The 17,718-nt window shown below is 45.2% G+C and overlaps 1 protein-coding gene and 1 long non-coding RNA gene across 2 annotated transcripts in view; one reads left to right on the forward strand and one right to left on the reverse strand.

The window, feature by feature from the left end:
* Positions 1 to 17,718, forward strand: part of LOC119396442 (QRFP-like peptide receptor) — a 281,905-nt gene that overhangs the window by 238,593 nt on the left and 25,594 nt on the right. Inside the window, exons 4-6 of the mRNA XM_037663661.2 lie at positions 4,306 to 4,563; positions 5,361 to 5,471; positions 6,115 to 6,277. Of these exons, the coding sequence (XP_037519589.1) occupies positions 4,306 to 4,563; positions 5,361 to 5,471; positions 6,115 to 6,277 (532 nt within the window). The remainder of the gene's footprint in view (positions 1 to 4,305; positions 4,564 to 5,360; positions 5,472 to 6,114; positions 6,278 to 17,718) is intronic.
* Positions 11,954 to 12,953, reverse strand: LOC125758614 (uncharacterized). The gene is made up of 3 exons (XR_007416246.1): positions 12,763 to 12,953; positions 12,191 to 12,294; positions 11,954 to 12,075 (listed from the first exon to the last, which is right to left on the reverse strand). It is a non-coding gene; the product is annotated as an uncharacterized LOC125758614 (long non-coding RNA).

The following is a 17,718-nucleotide window of genomic DNA, read 5'->3' on the forward strand; positions in this document are numbered from 1 at the left end:
TAAGAACGCTCACCCTGCTTGCTACATTCGCGACGGCAGCTATACCGTTTTTTTTTCTTTAGGCAATAAAGATTTTTAATAAAAATCCTATCACAGTAAGGCTCCTGTCGTTTTCACACACGAACTCGGCGTCGAGGCGGAAATACTTCGCCCCAGCTGAAATGGCACTGCTGCAACTTATTAACAAAAATTCGTTAATTAACTTTCTAATTATTGACCTGAGGGTAGTTTTTTATATTAGAAAGTTGTAGAGCGTGAGGATTTACGGCATACCAATTCTTTAGAAATCGCAAAAGTTGCACGTAATTCGAGATAACCGCCATGGAATTTTAAGGGCGCTTTCGAAACTGATCACGTGCGCCGCGCACGAAATGCGACCACTCTGTTACGTCAGAGAGAAATTACGCGTGACAAGGAAGTGATGAAATTTGAATCAAGCGCGTCGTGGCCGTATCTTTTCGTGTAAAGTGGCAAATCATCTCACCTGCGCCAGCGAAACGCCTTACCTTTGCTTGCGGTGTTTGGTGCTTATCTGTTTCTTTGGAGCTGTGCCCAAGAAAACCTGAATATCAACCTTTTTTTTCCCTGAGAAGCATAAAACTCAGGTGCAGCCATTGCGGTGCTTCTTCTTGCAGACAGGCGAAATTGTTTTTCGCGCCTGTTTATAGCATCACACATCGCACGCAAATAATAATAAGCCGTCTGCTTATGTATTTCAGAACGCTTGCCGATTTTTCTGACCGTAGTCTGCATCGGCGTGCCTTAATTCACATTTCGTCACTTCCTTGTCGCGTGCAGTTCCGGTCTTATGTAACAGAGAGGCCGCGTTTCCTGTGCGCCGTCTGTTTCGATATCGCCCTGAAAATTCAATGATGAATATCTCGAATTGCGTGCAACTTTCGCGATTCCTAGAAAATGGGTATGCCATAAATTGTCACCCACTACAACTCTCTAATATAAAAAAACTGACCTCAGGTCAATAATTTAAAAATTTAATTAACAAATTTTTGTTAATTAGACGCAGCAGTGTCATTTCAGCTGGATAAAAGTATTTCCGCCTTGACGTAGAGTTCGTGTGCGAACACGACAGGGCCCTTACTGTCATAGGATTTTCATTTTAAAAAATCTATTGTCTAAAAAAAAAAAGGCACCCTGTATTTGTTTAACAAGCTTCACCTTTATAACACCCATTGCCAGGTAAAGCACGCTTTACAGGGGCAAATTAAAACTTCAGTTGTTGCGTTTTGGAAAGAAGAGAGGGGATGAAGTCTTTTTTTTTTTTTTTTTGAAGAGGAAGGCCGCAGTAACTAACAGAATAGCGGGGTGCAGAGGGAATGGAGGAGAGAAGAATGAGGCACTCCACTTGCTGGACTCAGAGCGAACGTTCTCATTGGCGAAAATACTTGTCCCATGGCCATCACGGATAAATCACAAAACAATGAAAGTGCTTCAACGTTCTTTTTTTTGAAGACGACAATATTTGAGATGAATATTCAGCGAACTACATTCAGAGTGTGCACTGCGATTGTATGTGTTCTCTGTTTAAACCTGAACTTTTGAACGTACCCAATGCAGGGCTGTAAATGTGCATATATAGTCATTTTTTTTAAACTTTAATAACCAAGTGGAAAGAGATAGCGATCGCCAAGAAATGGCGACAGCGACTCCTTCATTCATTTATTTTTATTTCAATAAAAAAGAGGCCAGAAGGTCAAATCCTGGCCTCTTTTTTTTTTTTTTTTTGACGCAATATAATTTAGCTGCATTCTTTGAAGATTTTCCTGTCGAAAACAAAGGGGAAAAAAGAAAAAAGAAATGACTCATACACACCTCTAAAGAAACTTTTCACTTTGCTTAAGTTTCGCAATGTGTAAGCTCGATGTGTAAGCTTTTTATTTTATTTTTTTTTGTCAGAGCGCCACCTTTCATCAGAAAGGAAGACAAAAGAAGTGCTCTCGAACGCTGTTAGTGTGGGGCAAGTTAATGTTGGCAATAGTAATCATAATGATTGTGACTCCTTCCCCTCCCCTTTCCACATTTCTTTTTTTTTTCCTTTTGGGGCCAACAGAGCACTGCAACAGTAACCCGGTAAGAGTTGTTTAGGGAGCTAAGCGAAATTGAATAATCAAAATAAAACACTACTATCGCTCTGCGTAGCACGCTCAGTATAACCCACCACCGTGTTGCTATATAGATTAAGCTTCTGCGCCCTTATGGCGAACGCTCCAGTGCTTCTTATCACCTCAATCTGCACACGGTTTGAAGAACTGAAAATTGGATGCAAGGCTTTACGCCAACCGTAGAAGCAGTTTTTTGAATAATGCATGACGCAGTACGTCAGCCAGAAGACGAGAAAGTGCAGCGCGGTACTCTCGGCGAGCTCCCTGGAGCACAACTAACCGCGAGCATTCAGGAAAGATGATTTGGCTTTTGACGCGAAAAGCATCCGGCCAAGCAGAACAAAAGAAACGCCAGAAGATAGAGCCCGCGTTCCAGGCGGCAGTAGGGGCGCCAGACAAACCGAGTTTCAACGATGAAAGCTGTTACACGACGTCGGTTACGTCCATTGTTAGAGTGGTTACATCGACTCTACTGGTAGTGTACTCTGCATGCGCCAAGAGATGAACAAACACAACGAGGATGCGGCATGTTATAAGAAAAGTGGATTAGGTTAACCTTTTTTCGGCGGGTGAATGGTGCTAGTTATGGCGAGACTTATAGAATTGCAGAAGGGGCTTCTTGTTTAAGACAGTGCGCTACGTATGCTGCAGTTAGGAAAGAAAAAGGGTTCGGGGTATCTGCATCGACCGACGTCCGACATGCATAAGTATTTGTTTTTCAAGACACACGTGAAATTGGAAGTAAACGACGCACATCGACCTGTGATTACATTGCAATGACGTGCCAGCTAGTGGTAAACGTAAACGTCACGCACCCATGAGCATATCATCTATGCCGTGCTGCTCCGCCTTGCTCATGTAATCATATCTCGCGTTACCTGTCGAAGTAACCTATAGCGCAGCTGCGCGCAACGTTCACGTTTGCTTTCACCTTCGAACCACCGAGTCTAGAAAATAGATGAACCAGGGCGTATCTGAGAACGAAGAGGTGTTCTCAAATGTATATTCCTTAAAGGGATACTGAGACAAAAATCTTGGCCTCGCGGTTTTTTTTTTTTTTTTTTTGCTGCAATGTGTTGCTGGGCGCCTGTTAGTCATAACACGGCCCATCGTTTGCTGCAGCGCGCGACAGATAAATAATTACAGGCTCCTCATTGCCGACCAGTGTCAGTTTCGGTTTCAAAAACGACACGCCTCCGGTTGCAACTATCACAACCTAGCAGGCGCAGCGCTCGATCACGTCAGCACACAGAACTGTGACGCACTTCCGGGTGATTCGCGAGAGGTAGGCTGCTGGAGCGAACGCGGCGAAAAAAAAATGGCGGCTATGACGTCATCATAACTTGTTGCAGCGTGGTCACGTGGGGGAAGTAGGCGGTCACCGAGGATCACCTTTGAGGGTGTCAGTAGCGCGAGGGTGCCGATCGCTTTCATTTAAAATACCTTCCAAGCTATATTCGCTGGTGTATTTTGCAGATGATATACGCATGTTCACCGGAATCGATCCCGCAGGCTATCTCGGCCGCGAAATATTGTGTCAGTACCCCTTCAAGTTCATGATTAAAATCCGAGCATGGATGCGAGCGCGAGTGAGCTTATTTTTAGCGTCAGCACTCAGTCCTGGGGCATTAGCTGCATTTCAGCTCAGCGTGTGCTCCAACTTGCAAATAGTTTCTTGATGGGGTTCAGCACACACGTGTTTGAACGCTGCTCGCTATTTATTTCGGATTCGAAAGTTCACCTATAGGTTGGGTCAGTTTTCACTTGTGCACTTTACTTATTCCAAGACACGGTTTGACACTGGGAGCCACTACCAGGATAGATGGAGGTGCGAATGGAGCCCGCCATTAATTGCCTGCACACCGCATTAAATCATTTGAAACCACCGTTGCAGGCACCGTAAGGTCACCCTTCGTCGATTGGCAGACGTAACTACATTTCGGGAATGCAACGGTAGAGGCAGCGTTATCAGCTTCTGAAAAGACATATTGGTGCGAAGGGAAGGGGTTCGAATTCCTACACCTTTTTATCTTGCAAGAAGTCTTTCCTATTTCCGCGTTGCTTCCGCTACTAATAACTCTAATATTTTGGTTAGCCGGAATCATACGAACAGTTCTAGCGATATCGCTTTAATGCTTTGCCTGTCTCGCCCAACCACTTGGCAATGCATTTCTTGGCCGCGCAGTGGACCGACGTGGAGCTGACGTACTGCGGAGAGAGTTGGCCACAACGCATCGAATGGGACCCTGTGGAGCAAGCGTGCGTGGCGCGGTCGCCCTTCAAGCAGCTCTATTACACGGCCGTCACGGTGGCACTGTTCTTTGTGCCCGTGCTCGTGATGAGCTCGGCTTACGCGCTCATCTTGCACGCTCTCTGGAGGGACCGGCACCCGGGCGAGGCCAACGCCAACAATGCGCTGCTCCACTCCCGGGCCAAGAGGAAGGTCGGTACCACAGCTCGCTTGTGTACAATGCAACGGAAGGGAAAAACTAAATAAAGAAGTGCCACAAAGTTAGATTAGTAGGCTGCAACTTTCGGAGTTGGAAATAGCCTCCGTCTTGCGCAGGCGGAGGAAAAAGCGAAAATAAGCAGGGAGCGGGTGACGACGCACTTGCGATTCTCGCACTATTGCTCTGTGACGTCATGCGCTTTCTTTATCGCGTTTCTTGTTTTTTCTCAAACTTATTACGGACGTTTTTCATTCCGGAGCCGCTGCCTTTTGCGCTCGTAAATATGCTGCTAGAGACGCCAGCACGCAAACGCAGAAAAGCTATCGCCGGGCAGAATGCCGTGTGCCGTGCCGTGTGCTGCGAAACGCACTACACCCAGTATGCAGAACTGAATCCGTGCAAAGCGAATGTGGCGCTTGCGACAAATCTAACATTTTTCAGTCTTTGTGATAAATTAATTGAAGTCTGTTAAATAAGTCATACTGGTACTCAAGGGAAGATGCTCAGTTGCACATCAACACGCGTAATCATGTTTGTCTCTGCTGTGGGAAAGCCCCCTCTGGCGAGGGATATGCTTAAGCAGCGCAAGATCAATATCACCGTTGTTCCTTCTTGTTTCACGTCGTCGCTTCATGACAACGAACTCCTCTTTGGGTCAAAACATACGTGAAATTTGCATTCATTGCGCCGACTGATGGTTTTCTCCTGCATGACGGTTGTTGGGGGCGCGCGAGTTGACCTTCCCGTGCCATTTTTGTTTTCTTCCTTTTTATTATTTGTTGCTGCACAGGTTGTGAAGCTGGTGTGCGTGGTGCTTCTTGTGTTTGTCCTCTGCTGGATGCCCTTCCAAGTCATCGTTCTGTTTTCTCAGTTTCGGGACAACGGGAACCACAGCCAGCCGGTAAGGCTTTAAAGAAATAAAATAAGTACAGGAAATAAAGGAGAATTGAACGCACTTAAAGAACAAGAGTGAGGACACGAACGTACGCGCTGAAGGCGACCCTCAAGAATATAAGACACGGAAATGTGCTCACGCGCGCCAAAAGCTTTTGTCTGCGAGCGCACGTTCCTGCAGCTCGCGCGCTCGAGCCTTTATGACGTAAAGCAAGCTTTCCAGTTAATTATTGCAGAGGTAAATGTGTTGATCCTTGTTTTAAATTGATGCAATTTTTCAGCTCATTGTTTTCGTTATACTGAGGATAAGCGGGAACATATGACGGACGCTTATTTGTCGCGGACTCGCGCTGTTTTGAAAGTACAAACGATCAAGTTCCGCCGTGGGTGTTTTCTTCTCGGCTTTACAGTAGTAGCCTGAAGCTTACTGCTTTGTTTTAACCTGATATAGAGACAGAGGGAAGATGTGTAAATAGGTTTCTGTCACACAACTACGCAATATGTTCACGAATTTGACGCGTCCTTGGTCATAACCAGTTTCTCCATATTTTGCAATGATGTGTTTCAACCTGTTCAACTGACTTTGCCCATAATGGGTAAGAAAACATGACAATTTGGAGCTTTCTTTTGTTTGTTTTTCCATGGTTCAGTTACCTTCGTGGTTCTCGCCGGCGTCGTTCTGGTGCACGTACTTGGCGTACGCCAACAGCGCACTGAATCCCATCATCTACGGCGGCATGACGCCCACATTCCGCCAGGGCCTGGCCAATGTGTTGCGCTGCGGACACCGACGCCGGACCGACTATCCAAAGCGTAAGTGCCGTTGTAGTTAGCATCACTTCCATGGACACGGCCTTCTATCTACGCGTTTAACGGAGATGGTTTAGGGCCGTAAACGCTTACCGTGAGGCTATTTAAGTGCACACGCATGCCTACTCATCAACTTTGTTCATCATCGTTTTACTATAATCGTACACGGCGGTCCAAATCAACAGAGGTAAAAGTACTATCGGCGGTACTTGTGTCTAAGACAAAGCATTTGCAGCTGAAGCGCACGCAGAGTGGCCGTATGACGACAATTTACTCCTACGAACGTTGTCTTAAATGGTGTTAAGCGTGCGCTGCTAAACTGCTGTGTAGTGACCAGAAATACCCTCTTCCTTGCCGTTTATTTCAAACGCCTCTTTTTACCAAACATCTGCTTCACTCGAATTCAGATGTGGTTCTCCGAAATCGCGGCATTTCATTCTTTCTTTCTTTCTTTCCTTCTTTCTTTCTTTCTTTCTTTCTTTCTTTCTTTCTTTCTTTCTTTCTTTCTTTCTTTCTTTCTTTCTTTCTTTCTTTCTTTCTTTCTTCCTTTCTTTCTTTCTTTCTTTCTTTCTTTCTTTCTTTCTTGTGACATTACGAGAAGAAACTGCGAAAAATGTATACACGAATTTCAGTACATGGTGTCTGCTGCCGCCAGGATATGTAGGTTTTCTTAGTACATTCTGTAACGACTATATTAGAGCAAAGGGTGAATCCCCAGCCCTATTCTACCTCTGATATACTCTACACAAGTTACGAAACATGCTAACAGCACCGAGGAAGACGAAACGCAATACACGGAGCCGAGAGGACGGGCGCTAGGTGTTGCGCACTTCGTCCTAAAGTCGAGCAATTATACAGCTTTCAGTCCTCCAGCCTCGTGTCAAAAGAAAAACAAGATTGATTAAATTTATAGTACTTCAGTTTTAATGTACAATGTGCAGTATGCCTTACGGGTGCAATAAATTTTCTGTCAATGATTTGTCACCACTTCGCCACGTACACTCTAAAAAAAAAGGGAGCGAGAATGGAGCAACGGGCTCCGTTCCTCCTTCGGAGCCGCGACTTTCTCCTTTGCGGACGATTTACTCGTCGCGCCCTCTTGCGGCAAGCGCCAAGGGAGAAACTTTCCTCCTTTTCTCCTCAACCACGTGACTTGCGCGCGCGCGCACGCGCACGCCGAGTTCAATCGTGATTCCGTGCTGCGGAGAGCGGCTGCCCTTTCGCGGTCACTCGGCAGCCTCAGACCGGACTATCCAGTGCTACCGATCTCGGCCAGCCGCGTGCAATTACTTGTACCTAGGATTGATGCGAGCAACACACGAGTGACGTTCATTGTTTTTGTTCTATGTGTTGAGTAACGTGTGTGGAGTTCTTTTTTTTTTTATAGGCTCGGCGTGTGCGCGATGCGCCGCATACTTCCGTGTGTCTCGTGTTGTTTGTATACGCTTGCGCACGATCTGCTTGTCATAAATACAGTAAGTCCCGCTTCACAAAACAGTCTTGTTTTAATGAACACCTTCGACGGTACACCAATAATTCAACTTTTTTCGGCGTTAACATACTTGGCTAGAGCACGCGTTTTTAGTTTTACACAGCACTTATAGCACTTATCAATGCAACAAGCAATATAAAAAGCATGAAGGTTAATTTTTACAACATTTTAGCAAACGTGATACCACTGGACAGTGCATGCGTGAAAGTACGATAACATACAATTGCTGGAGTTTGACGTGTCGAAACCACCGTATGATTATGAGGCACGCCGTAGTGTGGGACTACGGATTAACTTCGATCAACTGGGGTTCTTTAACGTGCACCCGAACATAAGCACATGGGTGTTCTTTGCCTTTCGCCCCCATTGAAATGTGGCCGCCGTGGCTGCATTTTAACGTTAACCTGCATCATAATTGCACATATTTGAAAAATAAGTCAATGACTTCTGTCAATTAAGCCAAAATTCTCAATCACATGCGTTTTGGAATACGCATGCCATCACTGAGAATTAGGACCGACTTATGCACGCGTGCAGTATGTATCTCTCGTTCTCAGGATTTTGTTTTGGCGTGCGAAACTCAACACAAAATGCGCTTCTGATGACAGCTGTGCACAGTGGGTAATCACTAACACTCTCACTCACCTTCGTGAAAAGAGTATTCCAAATCTAACGCAAGACAAACCACCGCCACAACGACAACTACACAGTTGTCGCACAATGACCACAATTTCACACGCCAGGCGAATACCGTGACGTAACAGTAGCAGAGCAGCATGTAGGTACAGCGTACTGAAATATTACAGAACACGTAGTGTGGGTAGCGCTCTTTTCCAGAATTCGCGCGGTGTAGCGCCAGTTTCTCTACTCAAGTAATCGAGCTGCCGCGGCGCCAAGAGCCACTGACATCGCTCTCGAAAGACCACCGTCCGGTGCGAGGCCATCTTGTCTTGTTTCTTCGCACGACCCGCGTTGTAATGTACGTACGTATACACAAATGAGACGGCCGTACCGCATCAGAAGCATTGTCACTGAAGGGCTAGCAGTTGAACGAATCCATGGCCCATCGTCATACTTGTGGTCAACGCATAAATAGAATGTGAACCGATGTCAACGCCAAACCACTCAACCAGAGAATATCTACCACTTTAGAGAACGGAAACTGTACCTTTGACTGTAGTACGGAAATAAGGGTAGCGGCGGCGTACTGAACTGTAATAGAGCGAGGCGAGATGGCGCTGCAAGTACTATCATCATCATTAGACAAACGCGTTTTTGCGGTTGGTTCGCCCTGGTCGCGCGCTACTGCGCTTTTTGCTCCCTGTAGTATTTTGTTCTTTGTCGTTGCTAAATCGCGGCTCGCGTGTGTAATATTTATCGCCAGGTGACCAAACTGGCCTCGACTGGCAAAAACAACGTCAATCAAGTAAGGTTTGCATCGTTTATTGTGAGTGCCCAAGCTGGTACAAGCAATGTATACAGTCAGGTCCAAGCAAAACAAGTCACTCATACACGTCGAAAGCTTTCAACCCGTACGTGTGTAATCGGTCTGAAAGCTGACAAATATGTGCATATAACTGAACACCGAGATCGCTGAAAGAACGTTGCTCTCGTTGTGTAGCAGCGTCCGAGTTTTAACAGCATAGCTTTAGGACAAGGGTCTTATCCTTCCTTTAGTTATGCGGCGCTTGCCAGGTTGTGTTGATCTTTGAGTGCATGGTGTGGAGTCGGAAACGAAACGTGCGCTACGCCGACAGATAGTTGGCGCAGTGAGAGCAATGTAGTTTTGATTAATCTTTTACGTAAACAATCGCGGATGCGTACAGTTCTGCATCTTTCTCGCTCTGCGATGTCACCTTGCGTTATGCGTTACAAATAAGGAATATCGCGTTGTGTCTACAGGGCAGGCACGAATTTCTCGGCCGTGAAGCCATACCATAGGTAGTACGTATTCAGGTAATAGGTGGAAGAAAATATTTCAGGCTCGTTTTGTTCCTCGATATAGTTCAGTTACACAGTTTCTACAGCTATAATTTCTTGGCGCTAGTAGTAATCGGACTGCTGAGTATGCAGCGTAGATGAATGCTAAAGAAACAGAGATATAAGGCGAGTGCTTACAGATTCTAGAAGCACAATTCTAAGAAAATAAGCTTTAGGCATGCAGTGTACATCTTCGTTGGTGTTCGCACAGAACACTAAACAACTGCTCAGCCGTAAGCACAATCTCTGTATCACATAGACATGTCGATAGAACTTGAGCACTCTGTTGCAAGCAAACACTCACGAAATCAAACTGTGGGGCACGATGTGAACCTGTGCCAATGCTGGATAAATAAAGGTCATATATATATTGCATACTTGTTATTGTGTTATTTACTTTTTCAATGTATTTGGGCTTGGGAGCACAAGTATGTATTCTCCCTGCTACTTTTAGAAGCTCCGGCTTGAAATACTGTCACATGCGCTCCTTTCTTTCTATGTTTTATGTTATTGGCCAATTGCACGTGTAGTTACTGCATTGCACTAACCGTGCCAAAATGTCTGGGAACATTCCAGATTATTTTAGGATCTTCTGTTAGGCTGGAGCGTGCAATTGCAAACAGCTCAGTTTATTGTCAACTAACGCAGCCACCAGTGATAATGCTCGAATGTTCGATGCCGCAGGTATAAATGCCGACGCGCCTTGCCACAGATCAGTTTATCGACGGCTGATGCCTGTTCGCCGCTATCAGTGTGCAGTGTGTATTGCTGTAGTTTGACTTTTCGTTTCCCGGCCACAAGTTCGGCCGAATAAAAAGTTTCATCTTGGACACACCGACTGCTGCTTTTGTCGACGTCACGACCCCGTGACAATACGTAAAATCTTGTAGTGTGGCTGTGGATAAGTCCAAGTTCATGTATGTTTTAAATTACCTCTTCGATTTCCTAGGTTTTTTTTCGTGACAGTAGTTTACAGACTTTCACTTCATAGTGGTAGGTGCTACAACTGCGACATGTTAATTTAATCAAACAGCAGAAATAGGTGTGTTCAAACAAATTTGGCACGTTTCTCTGCTATGTAAAAAAGAAAACACTACCATACTCACTGAACACAATCTCACTCATCACGACAACGTAAACGTGCTTGGTGAAGCTGTGCTGGAAGAAGTGCTCGTCACACTTATAATTTGTTTATTAGCTGTAAATAATTTGAAGGATCCCATTGAACATATGTGCAAAGGCTAATGTAATTGAGCACAGCCTTGTAAAGCTTTGTCGTATCTTTTTGTAAACTTCTATGATCTAAACACAGTTAATTAAGGCAAAACAGTTTTGAGCATAGTGTGTAAACTGTCTCGTAAGGCACAACTAAATGTTGCATTTACGTTGCGCGGCAGCTGTATTTTCGATGGAGGCGAAAATGTTTGAGGCCCGTGTACTTAGGTTTAGGTGCACGTCAAAGAACCCCAGGTGGTCGAAATTTGCGGAGCCCTCCACTACGGCGTATCGTGATTTTGGGACGTTAAACCCTAGATATTATTAGATGTTGGAAAGACTGTTAATTCCCCTCACTGCCGTGATGTTTATTTTGTAATGTGATTTATAATTTTAAAAAAACTGACCCTACGTTTCGAGACCCGTTTGGTCTCTTAGTTTTTTTTAAAATTAAGAAGACTAATGATTAAGTGTGGCTGGAGAGCGTTTTTATTCTTATAATCTTGCCCAGCCAGACAGACTTCTATATATTTACCCTTAAATTTATAATTTCTGATGATTCACATGCAAAGCATGATATGATTATGAGTCATACATACATTAGTGGGCAACTCTAGATTGATTCTAACTGACTGGAGTTAAACAAACGCAGTTGTAGCCTTGAAGAAGACAAGACTGCTTGTCGAAACATTTGCTCCAGCGAGACCTCTTGTTCACAAATTTTCGTCTCTTCAAGCTTCCGTCTTTCCCTGAACTTCAGGCGCAGATCTAAGCACACGAGTGTCTTTGCATTTTGTCCCCAATGAAATGTGACGACCGTGGCTGGGTATAAAACCTGCGTCGTTGAGCTCAGCAGGGCCAGGTAACATAACTAATGCACGGAGCTAGTGCTCAATTTCAACGCTATTGCGGTGTAGATTGCATGACACAGTAGACAGCTAATACTTGTGGACGATTGTAGGCACACCTCCATGAGATGCCTGGTAAACCATTCACAAATACAGCATTGCAAGCGTGAGGTTCAAGATGACCTGTTGTAGCAGACGTTCACATGTTTCGCCGCACTTGCAGAGTGGACATTCGGGGGTAGTCATCCTGTCGTTGCCCGGCAATCCTGGAAAAACAATGACATCACCAGATATTGATAAGCATTATCAGTGAATATTAAACTTTGCAAAAATAAACATATAAACATAGTGAACAAAAACAGCGGTTTTATGTAAACGTACCTTATAATGCATGTTGTTTCACTCGGGCTAGCTTCTTTACAGGCGTGTCATGTAACAGGTGCCTTGCTCATTGCACACAGCTGTTTCTTTGTCAGACCAGGAGGCTATGGCAGAAAAAAAAAAAATATTTCTGATTATAGTGCCGGTTTCTTTATCACAATAAAGTGAATGTGCACTCACAATTATGTGAAGCTTTCGTTGCACTAAATGTGTAGTAAAAATAACCTAAACTGACAACAGGAGAAATGAGACCTCTACACCTGGCTTCTCAAATGCGACTGCGGCAAAATATAACTCGTATCTTTTTTGCACTGATATGCGGGCTAGTTACGAAGATACATGCGAGACGTTGGTGATGCAGTTGCTTTTCTTTATTGCAGCGGCCTGGTTAATGTGAACCGAACGATAAACTCAGCAACTTGCTCCCACTTGAAGCCACGCCGCAAGGATCGCACGTTTTCTCATCGACAGAGTTTGACACGTTGAAAATATTAATATTGCAGTGCGTCGCCTCCGTGTGACACCCACACGGTCATTGGTAAAAAGCTGAAGCAGTGGGTTTTTATACTCACCGGTTCGTATATTCTCGGGCTTGAAACGAGTGTTCATCCGGTGAACGCTTCAACGGTCCCTTCGTTCTCCCGAAGTCTGCTGAATGCGTTTCGCGAAAGCATTTCAACGAGTCAAAACAAACAGAACGAAAGCGAGTGTCTCGGCCGGCAGTGGCTGGAAACTTTTACAGCGAAACGAAAGAGCGCGAGACCCATCCGAATGCACCGTGAACCGTTACCTGCCGTTACGTTGCCTCTGCCGCCGTATATTTTGAAATGAAGATAATGATGCCGATAGGCTGCTGACAACTACGAGTCTGTTGGAGCAAAAACTATTACAAAAGATTGATGACGTGGTAACTGGCAAGGCAAGGCCACTTCGTATAAACAGCAATTTGTTTATTGAAGTGTAACAGTAAGCAAACAACTAAACTTCCTTATTTCAAGAATATTTTAATTTGAAGTTTGGGCCCGACGAGGGCGCCCCTACATAAAAAGTCAAATAGCGCGAATGGCGGCCACCACAACGTCGCCATGTTATCCTAACGCAGAGGTTAGTAGATCCACTCCCTGTGTTTGAAGCTGGAACTCGCCGCGGTCGATTTTTTCGCCCTCTGCGGCGATCGCTGGAACTTGCGACTTTCCGGGGCCTGACTCAACGAAGTCGACGCGACGAAGGCGACGGAGTCTGAACGGCATGTTGCTGATCTTGCGCCCTCCCACAGTAACTATTGAAAATAAAGAAATAAGAAGAGAAATTTCATCTGTGGCCGCTGTCGGAAGATGGCGCTACTTCAAAATGTCGCCGGAATGGTATGAACGGTTCACAATATGGTCGTTTTCGCACTAACTAATCAACTCTCTGTAATTATATTGTTCATTATCATGCGGCTTTAGATTAACTGGTGCGCTTGGCTAAGCCATAGCTAACATTTAATAATGTCGGCGTATATCGTGACGCAGCCATGAAATCGTAAAGAGTTGAAGAAAAATGACGCATCTTTGTGCCACTATGGTCCACTGTAATTCAGTGACTATATAAGGGCCAGCGCTTCTTAGAGGGGTATGTGTAAACGTCTATACGTATGCGTCTGTAGTGAATTGTTTGTGTTGTAGGTTTTATACATGCGAATGAATTGTGTATGTATTGAATTGAATGTGCGTACTATGTGTCTGCCTAGTGAACATGTGCGTATCAACTTTCCGGTGTCCTTGAGTAATTCATGAATGGGCCCACCTCCCCGAAATGCCGTGTGCAGTATCGACGTACGCCGCCTCAGTCAGAAACAACTTTTTTTTTAGTATTGTTTAATCCCTCTAGATGGCGCCAGCTACCACCTACTTCGCGGCCGAGGCGCTCTCATAGCTCCACCTACTTATATGAAGTTGAACATCTATCTATCGAAACTATGCTCTGCTGCGCCGGGATTGTTTTGATGCGACAGAATGTACATTTTGGAGGCACAAACGCGTGGATAACGTCGCTACACCGTGTGACGCTTCGACAAATAAAGACAGCAAGCGTAACGTACAGTCTCCGGGTGAGAGCCCCTTTGCAGTATCCGTCTCTTTTAAAGTGAACGCCGTCTCGCTGGCCGAGCGAAACGTACGAGTTCCGTCGTTCCGTTTCGCGAGGTTTTCATCACTACAGGTTTGTCTGCTTGATTTTATTGTCATAGCGTTCGATATTAAGCTCAGCGGGACCGTTTTTTGTGACTGCCAGTGCCGCATACTCTTTATCAGTCGAGAATCGATGCGCTCGCTAGGCCTAAATCTATTGCTCGCTTCACTGGCTTGGCGTCAGCCATCTTGATTTTGACGGTTTCTCCATTGAAAAGGGAGGAACGGTTTCTCCATTTGAAGACGAACATTGGGGACATCGCCGTTTCTCCCTTAAAGGAGAGAGGGTCACTCCATTTTTTTTAAGAGTGTATCTTTTGTATGACAGGACTTAACGTCACAGAAGAAGGCTGTGCAGGCGCTAATGCGCTTTCTGCCTTTAACCGGTCTATCAGAGCGGCTCTGATAGGACGTCCTGCATGTGTGTGCATGTGTGCATGTTTTCTTTTGTTTTTATTTTATCTCACTCTCTCTCTGTCCTCTTTCCGACCCCTATATCCCCACCCCTGTGCAGGGTAGCAAACCGGTCGCTCGCACCAGGTTAACCTCCCTGCTTCTTCCTTTTCATCCATTTCTCTCTCCTGTATGATCGAGTGGACTGCGTCGGCGCTTTTTATCTTTTGCAACCTCGTGACGTTAGAGACGGATGTAAGCAGTATTTAGCTGCCGTGGTGGTTTAGTGGTTACGGTGTTCGACTGCTGACCCGAAAGATGCGGGTTCAATCCCGGCCAACGGCGGTCGCATTTCGATGGAGATGAATGCTAGGTGCCCGTGTACAGTGCGATGTCAGTGCACGTTACAAAAAAAAAAAAAACTGGTCGTCGAAACTATCTGGAGCCCTCTACTACGGCGTCTCTCATAGCCCGAGTCGCTTTCGGATGTTAAATCCCATAAACCAACCAGCTTTAAACAATATTTAAATCAGGAAACGTGCTCTCGAACTAAATATGTAATACTGTAACCTGTAATAAATAAGCGAGAATGGTAAGAATGGGCATCCCGAATTTTAGGGATAATAATACACTGCAGAGACGCAAGGGTCTATAAGTCAAATGGTGGTTAGTCTGCAATTACAACGCAGAGAGTGCAACATCGTTTAACTTCTAATGTACCAGATATTACACTGAAAACCAGCACACATAAATCCATAAAAAAGAAGCAGCTTAAGGAATAGAATAAATGTATGATGTAAGCTTTTCTTTTTTCTTTTCATATGTGAGGCGGGGTGAGGGGGGACTCAGTATTGTACAAAATCAACGTTAAGGTAAATTCGTACAAAATAAAAGCAACATCGGACTTCGGTCAGCTCAAAGAACAGGCTGTATTTAGAAGGAGGTATTCAACAATTAATAATGTATACGTCAACGATAGAAAACGGACTATATGCAAATTCCCGATTCCTTCCTCCTGCCAGGGCCTCGCTCTTGTTATGTATGAGCGCAAATTATGGGTTAGGAAGTGACATACAACAGGCCTTATTGTGCCTATAAAGACACCTTTCTGTCATTTGGGCTGATAAATGTCAATTTCTGTCATTTGTGTCTATATGCTTTTTTTAGGACCTGGAAATGTTTTTTAGGTGAGCTTTTTTTGTTTTAAAAACACATTCGTTTATTCATTTCCGCAAGACATTTGTCAGATGCTTCTGGTAAAGGCAACTTATCAGGTAGAGTATGACCTATCAAATGGTGGTACACGTTAGTCGAACCTTTGAGCACCTCTTACCATGTAGCTGCCTGGCAATCGTTGAGAATACCAGGGCAAGACATTACAAAAAAGATCTCTTAATTTTTGCGTCAGTGAGGACAAAACTCCAGGATACAATGCAGGCGGTTGCTTGAGACAGAAAAGCGCTTAAAATTCTGTCCACATTAGTCGACGTAGCCAGGAACTGAAGGAATGCTACGTCATGTTCTTACAAAAAAAAAAAGGGTGGCTACACGCATTTATACATGAAAGGGTCGTGATTTGCGAATAATTTTCGGCACCTATTCGTGACCCTATTGTGCTTGAAATCGTTTCAAGTGCCTATTTTAGACGTCTAAAACCTACACATTTAATGCATAAAAAAATCTGGCATCTGGTCATAAATCAGGTCATTGAGACCTGCCGAATCTATAACCAGCCTTCCTACTATATGGTCTTCACAGATTACGAAAGGGCGTTTCAGTCGAGATACGAATAACCATGGCGTCTACGTATAATAATTGCCACACAGTTATTCGTGAGATGTTGATAATTCTGCAACGAATGCTCATGAAAGTGGCGTGCAGGAAGCCATTCCATTATCACGAACCGATGCAGCATCAAATATTCGCTCGCTCGCACGTGATCTAACGCATTCGATGTGGAATACGTCCGGTTTTCTGCATACCTACCTACACCGTCAGGATCCGTCACTTCAAATTCCATCCGGACTATCCCGATTCGAAACAACAGTCCTCTGCCGCTTGTGGCTTGGAGTGTCTTTCACGATCAGCGTTGCTTACCGAATAGGAATGGCAGACAGTGTTGCCTGTGCTCAGTGTGGCAGCAAGGAAACCATTGCGCACGTCCTGTGTCATTGTCCTCACTACAGCTGCCAGAGACAACACCTCTCAGCAACGCTAGCACGCCTCGGATGACCAGCCGCTTTCTGAACAATCAATTTTGGAGTGCCGGAACGTTCGAGCTTCCAACCAGGGGTGCTATGCACGATGGCCCGAGTTTGGCGAAACTCGGAATTTTTCCGAGCTCTGGCGACACCCCCTTTTGAACAATCTAACAGTACGAAAAGGTCAAATCCATCCCTCAGCGCGCGCTGCGTTCCATTGGTTACGATGGAACGCGGCGTCACGTCAAGGGCGGCTGACAAAGTTGGGTGGTGCCTTCAAACCAGAGGCATCTTCTATCATTTGTTTGTCGTTCCACTGAGTGCAGAAGTGCACCCATGCAACCATAGGCGGAGATATACTCTAAAAGAACTTGTTTTTGGGCGAGTTGGTGCCTTAGTTTGTATTGCTCAGCATTGCCTTCAATCCGCGCTGCGCAGATCGTGTCCGCACATGATGCAGACCAGCCTGTGTAATCAGATTGGCAGACTGGAAAAGGCTGGCTTTCCTCGGGCGGTCTTGTATGCCGTTGCCGAATCTCTGCTACGGAAGCTGAACTTCAGCACTCAGGAAGAGCACTCGAGAGAACAGGAGCGCGTCAAACCACAGGTGGTGCCGTACTTGCACAAGTTGAGCCACAACCTCAAGAAGGTGGCCGCCAGGTTTGCAATCCCTGTTGTGTTTTCCGCTCCGAATAAACTGGCGCACTTGTGCCGACGAATCTCTCGTGCTAAGGAGCAAGGGTGCCAAAAGAGGCACGTAAAA

This window comes from Rhipicephalus sanguineus, chromosome 1 (genome assembly GCF_013339695.2).
Source record: "Rhipicephalus sanguineus isolate Rsan-2018 chromosome 1, BIME_Rsan_1.4, whole genome shotgun sequence".
Taxonomy (NCBI): domain Eukaryota; kingdom Metazoa; phylum Arthropoda; class Arachnida; order Ixodida; family Ixodidae; genus Rhipicephalus; species Rhipicephalus sanguineus.